At 38.7% G+C, this 17,884-nt stretch overlaps 1 protein-coding gene across 11 annotated transcripts in view; it reads left to right on the top strand.

Annotated features, from left to right (window-relative positions):
• The window catches only part of LOC311300108 (RNA-binding motif, single-stranded-interacting protein 3-like), a 39,411-nt gene extending 28,578 nt beyond the window's left edge, over positions 1 to 10,833 (top strand). For 4 of the 11 annotated variants that reach the window (XM_084424236.1, XM_084424232.1, XM_084424230.1 and 1 more), the window contains exons 10-14: positions 532 to 582; positions 1,199 to 1,312; positions 5,891 to 5,965; positions 8,651 to 8,766; positions 9,853 to 10,833. In XM_084424236.1, coding sequence (XP_084280362.1) covers positions 532 to 582; positions 1,199 to 1,312; positions 5,891 to 5,965; positions 8,651 to 8,766; positions 9,853 to 9,856 — 360 coding nt within the window. In that variant the 3' untranslated portion in view covers positions 9,857 to 10,833. The remainder of the gene's footprint in view (positions 1 to 531; positions 583 to 1,198; positions 1,313 to 5,890; positions 5,966 to 8,650; positions 8,767 to 9,852) is intronic. The other 7 variants (XM_084424228.1, XM_084424235.1, XM_084424231.1 and 4 more) reach the window with 3 other exon arrangements.
• Positions 10,834 to 17,884: the final 7,051 nt, after the last annotated feature.

The raw sequence follows: 17,884 nt of genomic DNA, 5'->3' as shown, positions 1-17,884 counted from the left end.
CGCTCTGATCTCCTGTGAGCTGGAAACACACGTTTGAGTTCATGTAATGAATATGATCAGGGACAAACACCTTCACCTCCACATAGTCTTCATAAACGTGTGTGTGTGTGTGAGGAACTGTCTCCGGATTCAGTTGTTGCTCTGACGGTCATATTGAACAGGAGATTTGACTAACAAATGAGAGAACGAGAGAAGAAGGCGCTGTCAGATGAAGAAGAGCTGTAATCCATCACTCTCAGATTGATTTATCAGTCTCAGTGCAGAGGAACATCGTCTTCTGTTCTCCTGTCTGTTGTTCTCCAAACACAGATTTACACTACTAATTAAGCAACAATATGTTCAAATTAAACCATTCATATCTGTGTAATGATGCATCTCATATACATACAGTATATATATGTATGTATGTATGTGTGTATATAACAGTAATGGTCATCTTGTGTAGATCATCTTCAGCACCTTGAATGTGTCGTGTGAGGTTGTGTGTGTGTGTGTGTGTGAACACATGTTTGTGTTTCTTGTTGCTCACAGGTTCAGAGTACGGCATGGATGCCCCAACATCAGTATGTCATGCAACCGACAGTAAGTGACCTCTGACCTTCCGTCTCTATATGACCTTTTACATGCACAAGTCTTAAAGGCACAGTAGCAGTTACTGTTTAACTGTAGGCATTAGAGAGGCTGAAATTGATATTGAAAAACTAAATTGTGACAGTTTTTGCTGCTAGAAGTCTTCACTGAGCATTATAAGTGGACTTGAGGGGGAAATGTTTCTCCTCTAGTATCATCACAGCATTTCTGATGTGATCGTGAGAACATTAAATTCCTGAGTAGTTTTACACATGAAGGTTGTTTCTTCGTTTTAATATGAGTTATTTTGACACAACTGCGGTGAGACCCACCGTAAGATACACACATTCTGTACCATGTTTCTCATGCTGTTTCTTGAGCGTTTAAATCATTTATTGACTTTGTTCAGCTCACATTCTGTCACCGAATTAAAGCCAGACGGATGAATTGTTCCAGATCAGCCACATAATATGGAATCAGCCAACCATAACCAACGTTTATATCCACTAAATCAATATCAGTCTGTTCTGTGGTGAAGTTTAATTTATTTTTACACAACTCAAACTCAGTCTATAAAAACAAGTGGTTAAAAACCTGGCAACAGTGGCATTGATCTGTGTGTGTGTAGGGATCGATCATCAGTCCAGGACTCGATCACAGTGGCGTATCGGTTCCACCAGTGACCATGATGACTTCACTAACACCACAGATGAACCAGCTCACACTGGGATCTGCTGCTAACGTGAGTTTATATGTCATGAGTCGTGTCTGCTCTGGCTTCAGATTTACTCACCACTAAATGCTACAGAAAAACATCACTGTCCATGTCAGTCAGACTGTCTAATTGGTTCTTGGTCAGAATGTGAACCTGACTATTTCCCGCACTATATTCCAGTCTATGCACAAGACTATTGACTTAACTATATACCAGGACTATATACAGGACATATACTGGAATATATACAAGACTAAAAACCTGACTATTGACAGAACTATTTACTAGACAGTCTACAGGCCTATATAGAGGACTATACACATGCCTATATAGAGGACTATACACATGCCTATATAGAGGACTATATACAGATCTATATAGAGGACTATACACAGGTCTGTATAGAGGAATGCATACATGCCTATATAGAGGACTAAACATAGGTCTATAAAGAGGACTATACATAGGTCTATATAGAGGACTATATACATGTCTATATAGGGGACTATACATAGGTCTATATAGAGGACTATATACATGTCTATATAGGGGACTATACATAGGTCTATATAGAGGACTATATACATGTCTATATAGAGGACTATACATAGGTCTATATAGAGGACTATATACATGTCTATATAGGGGACTATACATAGGTCTATATAGAGGACTATATACATGTCTATATAGGGGACTATACATAGGTCTATACAGAGGACTATATACATGTCTATATAGGGGACTATACATAGGTCTATATAGAGGACTACACATGTCTATATAGATGACTATACATAGGTCTATATAAAGGACTATACACATGTCTATATAGGGGACTATACATAGGTCTATATAGAGGACTATATACATGTCTATATAGAGGACTATACATAGGTCTATATAGAGGACTATATACAGGTCTCTATAGGGGACTATACACAGGCCTTTATAGAGGAATATATACATGCCTATGTAGAGGACTATACATGGGTCTATATAGAGGACTACATACTGGACTTTACACAGGCCTAAATAGAGGACTATATACATGTCTATATAGAGGACTATACATATGTATATATAGAGGACTATACACATGTCTATATAGGGGACTATACATAGGTCTATATAGAGGACTATATACATGTCTATATAGAGGACTATACATAGGTCTATATAGAGGACTATATACAGGTCTATATAGAGGACTATACACATGCCTATATATATATGACTATATACTGGCCTATTTAGAGGACTATACACTTGTCTATATAGAGGACTATACACTTGTCTATATAGAGGACTATACATAGGTCTATATAGAGGACTATACATAAGTCTATATAGAGGACTATACACATGTCTATATAGAGGACTATACATAGGTCTATATAGAGGACTATACATAGGTCTATATAGAGGACTATACATAAGTCTATATAGAGGAGTATACACATGTCTATATAGAGGACTATACACATGCCTATATAGAGGACTATGCACATGCCTATATAGAGGACTATACATAGGTCTATATAGAGGACTATACACATGTCTATATAGAGGACTATACATAGGTCTATATAGAGGACTATACACATGTCTATATAGAGGACTATACATAGGTCTATATAGAGGACTATACACATGCCTATATAGAGGACTATACACATGCCTATATAGAGGACTATACATAGGTCTATATAGAGGACTATACACATGTCTATATAGAAGACTAAATACAGGCCTATATAGAGGACTATATACTGGCCTATTTAGAGGACTATATACAAAACTACAAACCTGACTATTGACCTAGCTATATACTAGACTATATACCAGATTAAAAACCGGACTAGTGACCTACAGTGAGGAAAATAAGTATTTGAACACCCTGCTATTTTGCAAGTTCTCCCACTTGGAAATCATGGAGGGGTCTGAAATTGTCATCGTAGGTGCATGTCCACTGTGAGAGACATAATCTAAAAAAAAATCCAGAAATCACAATATATGATTTTTTAACTATTTATTTGTATGATACAGCTGCAAATAAGTATTTGAACACCTGTCTATCAGCTAGAATTCTGACCCTCAAAGACCTGTTAGTCTGCCTTTAAAATGTCCACCTCCACTCCATTTATTATCCTAAATTAGATGCACCTGTTTGAGGTCGTTAGCTGCATAAAGACACCTGTCCACCCCATACAATCAGTAAGAATCCAACTACTAACATGGCCAAGACCAAAGAGCTGTCCAAAGACACTAGAGACAAAATTGTACACCTCCACAAGGCTGGAAAGGGCTACGGGGAAATTGCCAAGCAGCTTGGTGAAAAAAGGTCCACTGTTGGAGCAATCATTAGAAAATGGAAGAAGCTAAACATGACTGTCAATCTCCCTCAGACTGGGGCTCCATGCAAGATCTCACCTCGTGGGGTCTCAATGATCCTAAGAAAGGCGAGAAATCAGCCCAGAACTACACGGGAGGAGCTGGTCAATGACCTGAAAAGAGCTGGGACCACCGTTTCCAAGGTTACTGTTGGTAATACACTAAGACGTCATGGTTTGAAATCATGCATGGCACGGAAGGTTCCCCTGCTTAAACCAGCACATGTCAAGGCCCGTCTTAAGTTTGCCAATGACCATTTGGATGATCCAGAGGAGTCATGGGAGAAAGTCATGTGGTCAGATGAGACCAAAATAGAACTTTTTGGTCATAATTCCACTAAACGTGTTTGGAGGAAGAAGAATGATGAGTACCATCCCAAGAACACCATCCCTACTGTGAAGCATGGGGGTGGTAGCATCATGCTTTGGGGGTGTTTTTCTGCACATGGGACAGGGCGACTGCACTGTATTAAGGAGAGGATGACCGGGGCCATGTATTGCGAGATTTTGGGGAACAACCTCCTTCCCTCAGTTAGAGCATTGAAGATGGGTCGAGGCTGGGTCTTCCAACATGACAATGACCCGAAGCACACAGCCAGGATAACCGAGGAGTGGCTCTGTAAGAAGCATATCAAGGTTCTGGCGTGGCCTAGCCAGTCTCCAGACCTAAACCCAATAGAGAATCTTTGGAGGGAGCTCAAACTCCGTGTTTCTCAGCGACAGCCCAGAAACCTGACTGATCTAGAGAAGATCTGTGTGGAGGAGTGGGCCAAAATCCCTCCTGCAGTGTGTACAAACCTGGTGAAAAACTACAGGAAACGTTTGACCTCTGTAACTGCAAACAAAGGCTACTGTACCAAATATTAACATTGATTTTCTCAGGTGTTCAAATACTTATTTGCAGCTGTATCATACAAATAAATAGTTAAAAAATCATACATTGTGATTTCTGGATTTTTTTTTTTAGATTATGTCTCTCACAGTGGACATGCACCTGCGATGACAATTTCAGACCCCTCCATGATTTCTAAGTGGGAGAACTTGCAAAATAGCAGGGTGTTCAAATACTTATTTTCCTCACTGTAACTATTAACTGGACAGTGTACAGGCCTATATAGAGGACTATACAACATAGGTCTATATACACTTCAGGTTTATATACCGGAGTAATTACGGGCCTATTTAGAGGACTATAAACAGGTCTATATACCGGACTATATACCAGATTGTTTCCCACATCTAAGAGTTGCGAGAAAAGAAAGTTTACCTCACGGCGATGCCTGCATCTAGAAATAACTTATGGTGTTTAGGGTTAATACATGGACGGGAGTGTGTTGAATGTGTTGTGTGTGTGTGTGCAAGGTCGTTTAGAACCTGATTCACGTATTCTGTCTCAAGACACCCTGCTGAACCCTCTTTGTCATCAAACACACACCATCTGCCCCATCTGTGTGTGTGTGTGTGTGTGTAAACTACAACACACACACTTTCCCTTCAGACGACACTCCATCAGAGATTCAGTTTTAACAGTCTCTCAGTATTTCAGATGTAAAATGCTGATGCAGAAATACATGAATGTTCACTACAGGACCTGAATGAAAGCAGTTTATCACGTAATGTATCAATGTGACTCTGATGTGCTTTAAACCTGAGAAACACACAGAAAAGGTCAAAACCTGTAAAAAGTAGAAAGCAGGTAAAATCAGGTACAGTGTGTGTGTGTGTTCGTGTGTTCATGTGTGTGTGTGAGCGTGTGTGTGTGTGTGCGTGCATGTGTCTGCGTGTGTGAGCGTGTGTGTGTGTGTGTGTGTGTGACCTCATCCAGTGATGTGCAGTCAGTCTTCAGTGCTGTGACACTGACGTAGTTTTACTCTGTGCTCCAGTACAGAAGTTAATCACCCGTGACCACACCCTTTAACTCCACTCATTAGCACTGACAGCTGAACCATCCTTTACACACACACACACACACACACACACACACACACACACACACACACACACACACACACACACACACACACACACACACACACACACACACACACACACACACACACACACAGGAAGGACTGCTTGATCTGAAGCTCACGATCAGTCAGCGCCCTCTGCAGGACATCAGGAGAACTGAATGTGTGTATGTGTGTATGTGTGTGTGTGTGTGTGTGTGTGTGTGTGTGTGTGTGTGTGTGTGTGTGTGTGTGTGTTTCAGTACATAACGGCCCCTTTGCAAGGATCGTTCATCCATCAGTTGACGCCGGTCCCTCGGTCAGCACTTCCAGTAGAGGTAAATCTCACACATTTCATGATAAAGTGTGTTAAATATAGAGCTCTAGACCGTCCTTCTCAATATTCAGATCCCGTATGAGGGAAAATATCTAACTGGGAATTTTCTAATAAATATTTCAGGTTTGGTGTGCTTGTTCATAGGGCTGCACTATTTAGCCAAAAATCAATATGACTATAATAATAATAATAATAATAGTTATTATTATTATTATTAGTGTTGTTTTTTGTTGTTATTTACTAAATAAAATAAGAAATATTACTATTGTAATATTCCACTGTAATATATAAAAATATTATTTAAGCAAAATAATATAATAATACATTTTCTACAGTAGAATTTTAAATTTGTTTGTAGAGCTGCATTATTTGGCCCAACATTTTGTGATTTATACATTAATATGCCTTTTTTTAAAAATATATTATTAAATGAGAATATGAAACAAAATAAGAAAGATTGCTATTGTTGTATTCCACTGTAAAATAAAAAGATTAAAGCAAAATAATATAATAGTTATGTTATTTTACAGTGCAGCTATAAAATAGTTTGTTGGGCTGCACTATTTGCACTAAATGTGTCAGTATATTTTAATATCAATATTATAATAATAATTATTACCAAATACAAATATTAAACAAAGTATTGCTATTGTTGTATTTCACTGTAGTGTTGAGTATTTAAGCAAGATAATCTAATCATAATAATAATTGTACTGTACTGTACAACTGTAAAATTGTCTGTAGGGCTGCACTGTTTGGCCCAAAAGTTTGTCATTATACATCAATGTCAATTAAATATTAATTAGTCTTATTATAATTATTACAGTATAACTGTAAAATTCCATCACTAAAATGTAGTATAATATGAGTTTGAGTGGAGCGAGCCACTGAAAACACTGGATCTTGAGATGCTCACGTGTAAATGAACACAGAATACTTCGCTCTGAAACACGCAGCGCATATTTTTATTCAATTAAATCGCAGCCTTCACGATTTGACTATCGCACTGAGCCATCTCGCGATTCTGGGTTTATTATTACCATTAACCAGAGCCCGTCTACGGAGAGCCTGCCCACTCCCTATTAAGTCCTATTGTACCGAATTGTGGTTGTAGTTCCACCAGAGCTCCACTGGGGGCGATCGCCCATGAGTGCAGAATGTATGGGAGTCAATGGGGCTAGACGGCTAAATGTGTCTCTTTCACCCGATTGCCGTTGAGAAATCTCAGATCTGATTGTAGGTTTTGCAAGTTCAACATGGGTTATAGGTCGAAAGTTGAATGAACGAGTACTTATGTCCTTTCGATTTCTTACAGGTTGAGTTGTTGTTGCCCATAACCCGCTAGCATTCTGCTAATGAACGCTGATTGGTCAGTGAAGGACTGATTACGACCAGAGATACCGCTTGATGGTCTTTTAAAACAACAAAACAACAACTCTTCTAGCACGTGTATTTACCTGTGTCAGCTGTGTGTGTTTACCTGTGTCAGCTGTGTTGTGTGTTTACCTGTGTCAGCTGTGTGTGTTTACCTGTGTCAGCTGTGTTGTGTGTTTACCTGTGTCAGCTGTGTTGTGTGTTTACCTGTGTCAGCTGTGTGTGTTTACCTGTGTCAGCTGTGTTGTGTGTTTACCTGTGTCAGCTGTGTTGTGTGTTTGCCTGTGTCAGCTGTGTTGTGTGTGTACCTGTGTCAGCTGTGTGTGTTTACCTGTGTCAGCTGTGTGTGTTTACCTGTGTCAGCTGTGTGTGTTTACCTGTGTCAGCTGTGTGTGTTTACCTGTGTCAGCTGTGTTGTGTGTTTGCCTGTGTCAGCTGTGTTGTGTGTGTACCTGTGTCAGCTGTGTTGTGTAGTTACCTGTGTCAGCTGTGTGTGTTTACCTGTGTCAGCTGTGTGTGTTTACCTGTGTCAGCTGTGTGTGTTTGCCTGTGTCAGCTGAGTCAGCTGTGTTGTGTGTTTACCTGTGTCAGCTGTGTTGTGTGTTTGCCTGTGTCAGCTGAGTCAGCTGTGTTGTGTATTTACCTGTGTCAGCTGTGTTGTGTGTTTGCCTGTGTCAGCTGTGTTGTGTGTTTGCCTGTGTCAGCTGTGTGTGTTTACCTGTGTCAGCTGTGTGTGTTTACCTGTGTCAGCTGTGTTGTCGATGCCTCAAGAGAAAAGAAAGTGCAGAGCTGAAAGCACCAAAGTGACTGAAGGATTGCTGTAAAGCAGTATCTCTGGTTGTACGATGTGTATGACGCATTGACATTTTAAAAGACTTTTTAAAGCAAATAAGTGACTCTAAAAAATCTAACACCCAGCAATGTGTAATTTCTTTGCATCTCCTGTCGAATACAACATTCAAATTACTAGACAAAAAATTATATCCTGAGAAAAGTGGATTTTGAGGGGTATAGCGCCATAGACCTCCATTCATCCTGCACTCGTCCTGTGAGCGCCCTCATGTGGAGCCAGAGTGGAACTGCACTCGTCCTGTGAGCGCCCTCATATGGAGCCAGAGTGGAACTGCACTCGTCCTGTGAGCGCCCTCATATGGAGCCAGAGTGGAACTGCAACCAGTTCAGAAGCCGGAAGTTTACTGAGAGTGGAAGTTCTCCCCTTATTAGACATTCTCTGGATTAACCGTGCAGCCCTACTCAATACCTGTACCTGCCTGTGTACTTCCTGAATGATGATGTCACTTCCTGTTCTCAGGGTGTATTAACAGAAGCTCCTCCACAGACTCCCTCGTCACATGACGTCCACGTGACACAGCAACAGATCACCGTGGAAACCAGTGACCTTATTCAACCCTGCTCCTACCAGTCCAAGTGCGCACTTCGTCCTGTGCACTGCACACTACACACTTCACATCAACATTACAGTCAACTTACCCAACATAGACCAGACCAGCTGTGAAGCCCACATGAGCGCACTGCACATCTGTACACTCGATGACCTTACAGGCCTTTTATCATGTTTAATAGGCAAAACTAAAATAGTTACATGTAGATATTAATATTTATATTATATTTTAATGTTTATTACATTTTTGTAATGATCAAACTAAAAGTAAATGGTCGTTAACGTTAGTTAATCCATCATTTAATGCATTGGGAATCATTCATCTAGAATATACTGTAAAATTAATCAAATATTCTGACTTTAAATGTAAAATCTGTTAATATCAGTTGAAAATAACATTAATATTATATTTTAATATTTATTATATTTGTAATGATCAAAACTTAAATACAATTGTTAATGTTAGTTAATGCATAATTTCATGCATTGGGAATCATTCATCTATATATACAAATATACAATTAAAATATAATTAAAAATACAATTTTGAAATGTAAAATCTGTTAGTATATGTGGAAATTAACATATTTTAATATTTATTCAATATTTTTAATGATCAAAACTTAAATACAGTTGTTAACGTTAGTTAATGCATTGGGAATCATTCATCTAGATATAAAATATGCTATTAATATAATTAAATATACAAATTTGAAATGTAAAATCTGTTATTATATGTAGAAATTAACATTAATATTATATATTAAAAAATTACATGTAATGTTATATATTAGTACATTAATTTAATGCACCTTACAACACTTTTAGTTTCAAAACTAAACTAAAAAATATTCGTTAATGCATAATTTAATGCATTGGGAAACATTAAATTACTTATAAAAATATACTATTAAATGAAGTGCACATACAAACTTGAAATGTAAAAATATTTTATAAATAATAAATCTATTTAAATCTGATAATTTAAATAAATGCTGTTATGTTTTGTAATGCATCAGTATAAATGTAATATATTAATAAATGCATGGGAAATGAATGTTAATAGATGCATTGTTGATGTGTTGTGTGTGTGTGTGTGTGTGTGTCGTCAGATAGCGTCGTGAAGAGCTGATGTACGTCAGCGTTTCCTTCTGATGGAGAATCAGACGCTCTGCACTGAAAACATGACTCATGAGGAACACACAGGTGAACACACAGGTGAACACACACTCCTACGGGACTAATGCACTGAAGACTCGGCGGATCATGAGGAGAGTTTCATGATTCTTCCTTTATTTTAATGTCTGTCGGACTGAAGCTTCTTCAGAGTTCCTACATATGGAAATATTGTGTGGATAGATGATGTAGAATTAGAAGAAGAAGAAGAGCACGGACCGTCTTCCTCAGATATTAAGCTATCGCATCTTCATATTGTTGATTTTCTTCTGTCAAATGTTGGAATTTACAAAAACATCACTTGCCTTAATTTGAATACATCTTGAGTCACCTGTGTATTGTGTCAAATATCGTGTGTAAAACATGGACGAACTGAATCCTGATATCACACTGATTTTCTTCATTTGAAGAAAAATGAGGTAATTATAATTGTCCTGAATTTATTGCATCTTTACTTGCATTATTTTTCACACAGAGGGAAAAAAAGTACAGCAGTTTGCTGCAATTTATGAACATGCTCTTTTAATTTAATTTTATACATTTTGATCATGTTACACTTTTGTTAATGTGTTAGCTTGCTTTGCTTGATGCATTTCAGATAATAATGCTAAAAAACGTATTAAAGCTCAAAGGAGAGCGGGTCGTGTGTGTGTGGCGCTGAGAGTGAGCTCAGTCTGTCTGAAGCAATAGAGGAATAGTTGCTGTAGTTTTGTGTAGTTGTGAACGAACAGCAGTCGTTTCTAAACCAAAGATGAAGAAACCTTTGCTCTGATGATGATGATGATGATGATGATGTTTCTAGAGCTGCTATTGTTGTTTTATCTTATTATGGTTTTATTTGGATATTTTGATTGTGGTAAGCGAATGATTATGGTTTTCTATGACTGATGTAGCAGTAAATGACACATCTGATCAGACAGTGTTCATGTTGTTCTTCACTCCTCTAACGATGCGCTCATTAACCCGCTGTCAGTGTGTGTGTGTGTGTGTGTGTGAGAGCCGTCTCACACCAGCGCACCGACGGGACGGTGAGAAACTTCTCAGGGATTTTCTGTCCGCCGAAACCCTTTGAAATAAATGAAGAAAGTCTTTCTGAGATATGAATAATTTAACTCCACATTTAACTGTTTACGGTTATGTTTCTCTGATGCCGCTTAATGGTCACACATACGGTTTATTTTTAAATTATTTATTTTAATTTTACATTTTTATGATTTTATTAATTTTTTACTTAGTGTTTGTTTTTATTTTAAAATATTGATTTATTTCGATTTTTACATTTACATTATTTAATTCATGTTTACTGTTTATTTCGATCATTTTAATGTTACAATTATTTATTTAGATTTTACATTTTTATGATTTACTTTGTAGTGTTTTATTTCTATTTGGTTTCATATTTAAATTTGATTTAGTTTAAGGTTATATTAATGTTTATTTTTATTTTTTTTATTGTTTTTTGCTATTTTGTTATTAGTATTGTTTTATTATTTTTACATTTTTATGATTCAAGTAATTATTAACTTATTGTCTTATTACACACACACTCACACACACACACACTCATTTACACTCATTTACACTCACTCACACACACACACACACACACACACACACACTCATTTACACTCATTCACACACACACACACACACACACACACACACACACACACACACTCTCACACGCACTCATTTACACTCATTCACACACACACACACACACACACACACACACACACACACACACACACACACACACACACACACACACTCACTCACTCACTCACTCACTCACTCATTTACTCATTCACACACACACACACACACACACACACACACACTCATTCACACACACACACACACACACACACACACACACACACACACTCATTCTCACACACTCACTCATTTACACTCATTCTCTCACACACACACACACACACACACACACACACTCTCTCTCACTCACTCACTCACTCACAAACACGCACACACACACACACACACACTCATTCACACACACACACTCATTCTCACACTCACACACACACTCACTCATTTACACTCATTCTCTCACACACACACACACACACACACACACACACACACACACACACACACACACACACACACTCTCTCACTCACACACTCACTCACTCACTCACTCACAAACACACACACACACTCACACACACACTCAGAAGTATGCACTTTCCCCATGTCAGTCAAGTCCACACTTGTAGAGTGTAGTCGTAGAGGAATGTGACGTTCTGTTCCTCAAGAAAACCACTGAAGACTGAAGACAGGCGTAACGCTTGACGCCTCGGCGAACACCAAAGCGGCTATAGTTCTCCAGTTGTGCAGGATGATGATGATGATGATGATGTGAGGATGATGATGTGAGGTGACCTTCACCTGGGGTCCCGTCGGGTCGAGCAGATGTTGAACACTCAAACACACCGACTGAATCCTTCAGAGCCTTCACCCAGAGAAACACACACTCTCCATCTGTGTGGTTTGATGGACACACACTCGCCTGCTGTTGATCCACTGCGCTTTCATTCTCTCAGTGACACTGAACAGTGAACAGAGTTAAACGAGTGTCAGGACGTGTGTGAGACGCCATCCAGCTCATCTTATTCTTCTACTGTCCTCATCTTCACATCCAAGGCCGAGTGTCAAAGCTGTTTAGTTAGAAGGGATTCATATGCCACCGCCTTACAAGTTTTATTTGAATCGTTTAAAATATTTTGATGCTTTATTTTTATTTATTTTTTATTAAGTGTTTTATTTAAAAAATTGTATTGCACAATAATTATAATTAATAATATAAAATATAATTATACTTTTACATTTATGGTTTTATTTTTAGTATGTTTTTTTTATTATTTTAATTTGACATTTTTATGTTTTAATTTAGTACGTTTTTTATTTTGACTGTAAAATAAAATAAAAAATTTTTTTTTTATTTAATCATTCACTTTTAACGCTAATTCTCCTCACTTCTAGAAGTGAGACGGTGTAATGGACTGAACTCTGTGGTTTGACGGCGTTTGCGGTGTTTAATCGGAGAGCGAATAACCGTGAAATCTGTCGCTTGCAACATGGACTGAACGCGGTTCTCCTGAAGTTCAACACACAAACATCAGTGTGAGGCGATACACTCTGAAAACACAAACACACACCAGCTGTAGGGTTTCTTCACAGCATCTCGAGCAGGACCAGCGCTCTAATGGACTCATTCAAAACAAATGTTCACAAGCTTTTTGTAGTCAAGACATTGCGGTTTGTGTCTAGACAGAAATGGACAGTCAAAAAATAAACTGAGAAATATTAGTGTGAAAACTAGCCCCGGTCTCTTTCACACCTTTAATCTGAACATGTACATGTGTGTATCTGATTAAATTCAAAGATTTATTAAAGTTTATCAAACCTAATGATGTAAGTCAGCTTCACGGACACAAATGTACTGTTTATGTCAGTATTATCAGGGATAAAACTGTACATCCTAAAGGTTGTTGTTGTTTATTGCTTTATGAGGGTCTTAATTCTATGAAAGCTCATTTCCCCAATGCAACAAAACAATTACAGCTTTGTATCTCACAAGACTTTTTTCTCGCAATCGCATGTGTAATTCTGAGAAAAAAGTGTGAATTGTGAGTTAAAAACTCAAGTGTGATTTATTAAGTACATATTGCAAGATATAAAGTCTAAATTCTGAGGAAAATAAAGTCCGATGTTAGTAAAAATGTTTTCAGATGTCCCTCAGAAAGAGAGTAACACATGTTGAGACTCATCTGCTGTTTCTCACTTTCAGCTCTGGATCTGCTGCTTTATTATTTCAAACCTACAGTAAGAAATGTCTATAGTTTTGCTGTTTTTGAGTGTGTGTGTGTGTGTGTGTGTGTGTGTGTGTGTGTGTGTGTGTGTGTGTAAGTGTTATGAAAGAGCTCTACAAATCAAATGAAGTCGTGGCTGGACGTAATGAGTGTCAGACGTGTTCTTGTTCGACTTGTTTTCTGGATCACAGCCGGTTCGGATCTCTAGTGTTGTGTAACTCGTATGACAGATGTGAATAATGACAAGCAGATCATGTGAATGTGTGTGTAAAATGATTTTATTGCATATGTACTCTGTGTGTGTGTGTGTTTAAATTCTGTAAGTATCAGATCAAAACTATCACAGTTAACTAAATAGAAAAAATGTTGTTACTTGAAATAAATAAAATATTTTTAAAAATTGAGCTTATTTTATTTCAGCTATAGTTGCCAAAGTTGCCACATTTCTCATTTAGTTTAAACATGAAAGTATTACGCAATCATTTAAAATATTTGTCCTTACATAGAAGCTTTTTGGCATAAAGGCTTCTTTATAATAGAGTCGAGAACTATAGGGTTCTGAACTGAACATGTTTTCTAAGAGTGTGTGTGTGAGAGAGAGAGTGAGTGTGTGTTTGTCAAAGTTCTCTTTTGTGTGTGTGTGTGTGTTCACAAGATTTGAAGCAGCTCCGCCTCCTGTTTATGGGAACTGATGAAATGCTGAGTTTTCTGTAAATCATCTGGTTTTAGATGATCTGATATTGAAACTGAATGATTATGTGTGTGTGTGTGTGTGTGTGTGTGTGTGTGTGTATAACATTGTTCTTGTTGTAATGCTTATCATTTGTTGTTTCTCAGATGGTAAAGCCTGACCTAAAGTGGCGTGTGTGTGTTCAGCGTTTGTGCTTCAGACGTGAGTGAGAGTGTGATGTTGACCATATGAAGAGCTGGGTCAGAAAACAGCAGAGAGATGGAGACTCATGGGTAATCTGTGCTCAAACACACTCTCTATCTCTCCAGGAGATGCAATAAACTCTGAGACTCTATAAGACATTTCAGAATTATTCTGCTGTGTAAATAATGATCAACCTTTTCAAATGATCAAGATGAGATTTCAATAGTTGGATAGTAGTGAGCGTCAATGTTTGAATGCCCTCAAATATACAGAAACATGTTGAAAAGAGATCATATTCTCAGTGAGAGTCTTTGTCTTGTTTTTCAGTTTAAATATCATTGAATTTAAACTTTGAATTGGATTTTTAGATATAATGTGAGACTCAAATCAGCTAAATGTGCTTTAAATCTCCTGACACAAGGTTTGTGTGACGGGTTGGTTAGAGCATGGGCGTCGGAAGCAGAACAATGTGGGTGGGTCATTTTTTTTTTACTGGAGTAGATTAGGGGTGTTCCTGAAGTTCCCGAAATCTCTATGCAATAATGAGTGAAGTGAATGAATGAGAGCATGGGCGTCAGAAACAAAAAAAAAGTGGGTGGGTTGACTCATCCTCCAGATTATTTTTGACTGGAGTAGATTAGGGGTGTTCCCGAAAGCCAAATACCTTATCTAAAATCTTTATGCAATAATGAGGGAAGTGAATGAGTGAGAGTAAAAATGAAATGAGCGCAAATATCTGTCTATGCGTGCATCTCTCTGTAATCAGAGCTTGGCAAGAGTAATACCAACTGTTATTCAAGTTATAACAGTTATCTAAATCACTGTCAATCAGTGCCTTAAATCAATAGGCTACTACATCATATACATGTTCTACGATATGATTTTGTATATTATTGTACAGTGGGAAGAACAAGTATTTGATACACTGCCGATTTTGCAGGTTTTCCTACTTACAAAGCATGTCTATAATTTTTATCATAGGTACACTTCAACTGTGAGAGATGGAATCTAAAACAAAAATCCAGAAAATCACATTGTATGATTTTTAAATAATTAATTTGCATTTTATTGCATGACATAAGTATTTGATCACCTACCAACCAGTAAGAATTCCGGCTCTCACAGACCTGTTAGTTTTTCTTTAAGAAGCCCTCCTGTTCTCCACTCATTACCTGTATTAACTGCACCTGTTTGAACTCGTTACCTGTATAAAAGACACCTCTCCACACACTCAATCAAACAGACTCCAACCTCTCCACAATGGCCAATACCAGAGAGCTGTGTAAGGACATCAGGGATAAAATTGTAGACCTGCACAAGGCTGGGATGGGCTACAGGACAACAGGCAAGCAGCTTGGTGAGAAGGCAACAACTGTTGGCGCAATTATTAGAAAATGGAAGAAGTTCAAGATGACGGTCAATCTCCCTCGGTCTGGGGCACCATGCAAGATCTCACCTCGTGGGGCATCAATGATCATGAGGAAGGTGAAGGATCAGCCCAGAACTACACGGCAGGACCTGGTCAATGACCTGAAGACCAGAGTCTCAAAGAAAACCATTAGTAACACACTACGCCGTCATGGATTAAAATCCTGCAGTGCACGCAAGGTCCCCCTGCTCAAGCCAGCGCATGCCCAGGCCCGTCTGAAGTTTGCCACTGACCATCTGGATGATCCAGAGGAGGAATGGGAGAAGGTCATGTGGTCTGATGAGACAAAAATAGAGCTTTTTGGTCTAAACTCCACTCGCCGTGTTTGGAGGAAGAAGAAGGATGAGTACAACCCCAAGAACACCATCCCAACCGTGAAGCATGGAGGTGGAAACATCATTCTTTGGGGATGCTTTTCTGCAAAGGGGACAGGACGACTGCACCGTATTGAGGGGAGGATGGATGGGGCCATGTATCGCGAGATCTTGGCCAACAACCTCCTTTCCTCAGTAAGAGCATTGAAGATGGGTCGTGGCTGGGTCTTCCAGCATGACAACGACCCGAAACACACAGCCAGGGCAACTAAGGAGTGGCTCCGTAAGAATCATCTCAAGGTCCTGGAGTGGCCTAGCCAGTCTCCAGACCTGAACCCAATAGAAAATCTTTGGAGGGAGCTGAAAGTCCGTATTGCCCAGCGACAGCCCCGAAACCTGAAGGATCTGGAGAAGGTCTGTATGGAGGAGTGGGCCAAAATCCCTGCTGCAGTGTGTGCAAACCTGGTCAAGAACTACAGGAAACGTATGATCTCTGTAATTGCAAACAAAGGTTTCTGTACCAAATATTATGTTCTGCTTTTCTGATGTATCAAATACTTATGTCATGCAATAAAATGCAAATTAATTTCTTAAAAATCATACAATGTGATTTTCTGGATTTTTGTTTAAGATTCCGTCTCTCACAGTTGAAGAGTACCTATGATAAAAATTACAGACTTCTACGTGCTTTGTAAGTGGGAAAACCTGCAAAATCGGCAGTGTATCAAATACTTGTTCTCCCCACTGTATGTATATTTAAATGATTTAAGACTTGTACAATATGATAGGCTACTCGAATTAATGGAATAAGCACAGCACGATCACAAATTAAACAGCGTGTTAATTGCCGTCTCTGCGCGTCTCCGTCTCTCAGCAACCAAACCAGCTCTAATAACCTATATAATCAACTAACATTCATATACATTAATAAACTATCCCGCCTTCTAAGTAAAAGAGCCAGTCGCTGATTGGTCGATCTGTTAGAAGCTTCGGTTCCCAAAGGAACCTGAGACCATAGACAGTAAAATAAATGGACACAGCGACCCCACTGGATTCAACGGAGAAAAGTGAAGTCAATTAGAAGCACTCACTTCCTGATGGTCGAGCGAACTGCGCAGACTCAAACTGAGCTTGACGACGTAGATGTGACGTGAGCAACCCGTCTGTCTTCTAGTAGCTGTGCCAAGAGAAATGTGAATCGTTCCCTTCCGAAACTTGCAGAGACGGAGAGTGTGAGTAGGAGGTGTCCATGAGCTAGGAGCAGGAGCAACTTTTGCTAAGTATTCTGATTAATTATTTTGTCATTTTGCCTCCACGTCCCCGCGATTGCCCGCGAGCTTCTCCTCCTGTCCATAAGGTAATCTCTCTACTGTGTGACAGAGAGTCGCGTGGTTATGACGCAATCGTTAGCCTATTTTTACAAAAACTGCTTCTACGGGGCCATAACGTAAGATACAAGGTAATGGAGCCTTTTATACATTTTCGTGTTTCTTTAGAAATAAATAATGGACA

This window comes from Rutilus rutilus, assembly GCF_951802725.1.
Source record: "Rutilus rutilus genome assembly, chromosome: 11".
Taxonomy (NCBI): Eukaryota; Metazoa; Chordata; class Actinopteri; order Cypriniformes; family Leuciscidae; genus Rutilus; species Rutilus rutilus.
This window is presented reverse-complemented; position numbering and strand designations above follow the sequence as displayed.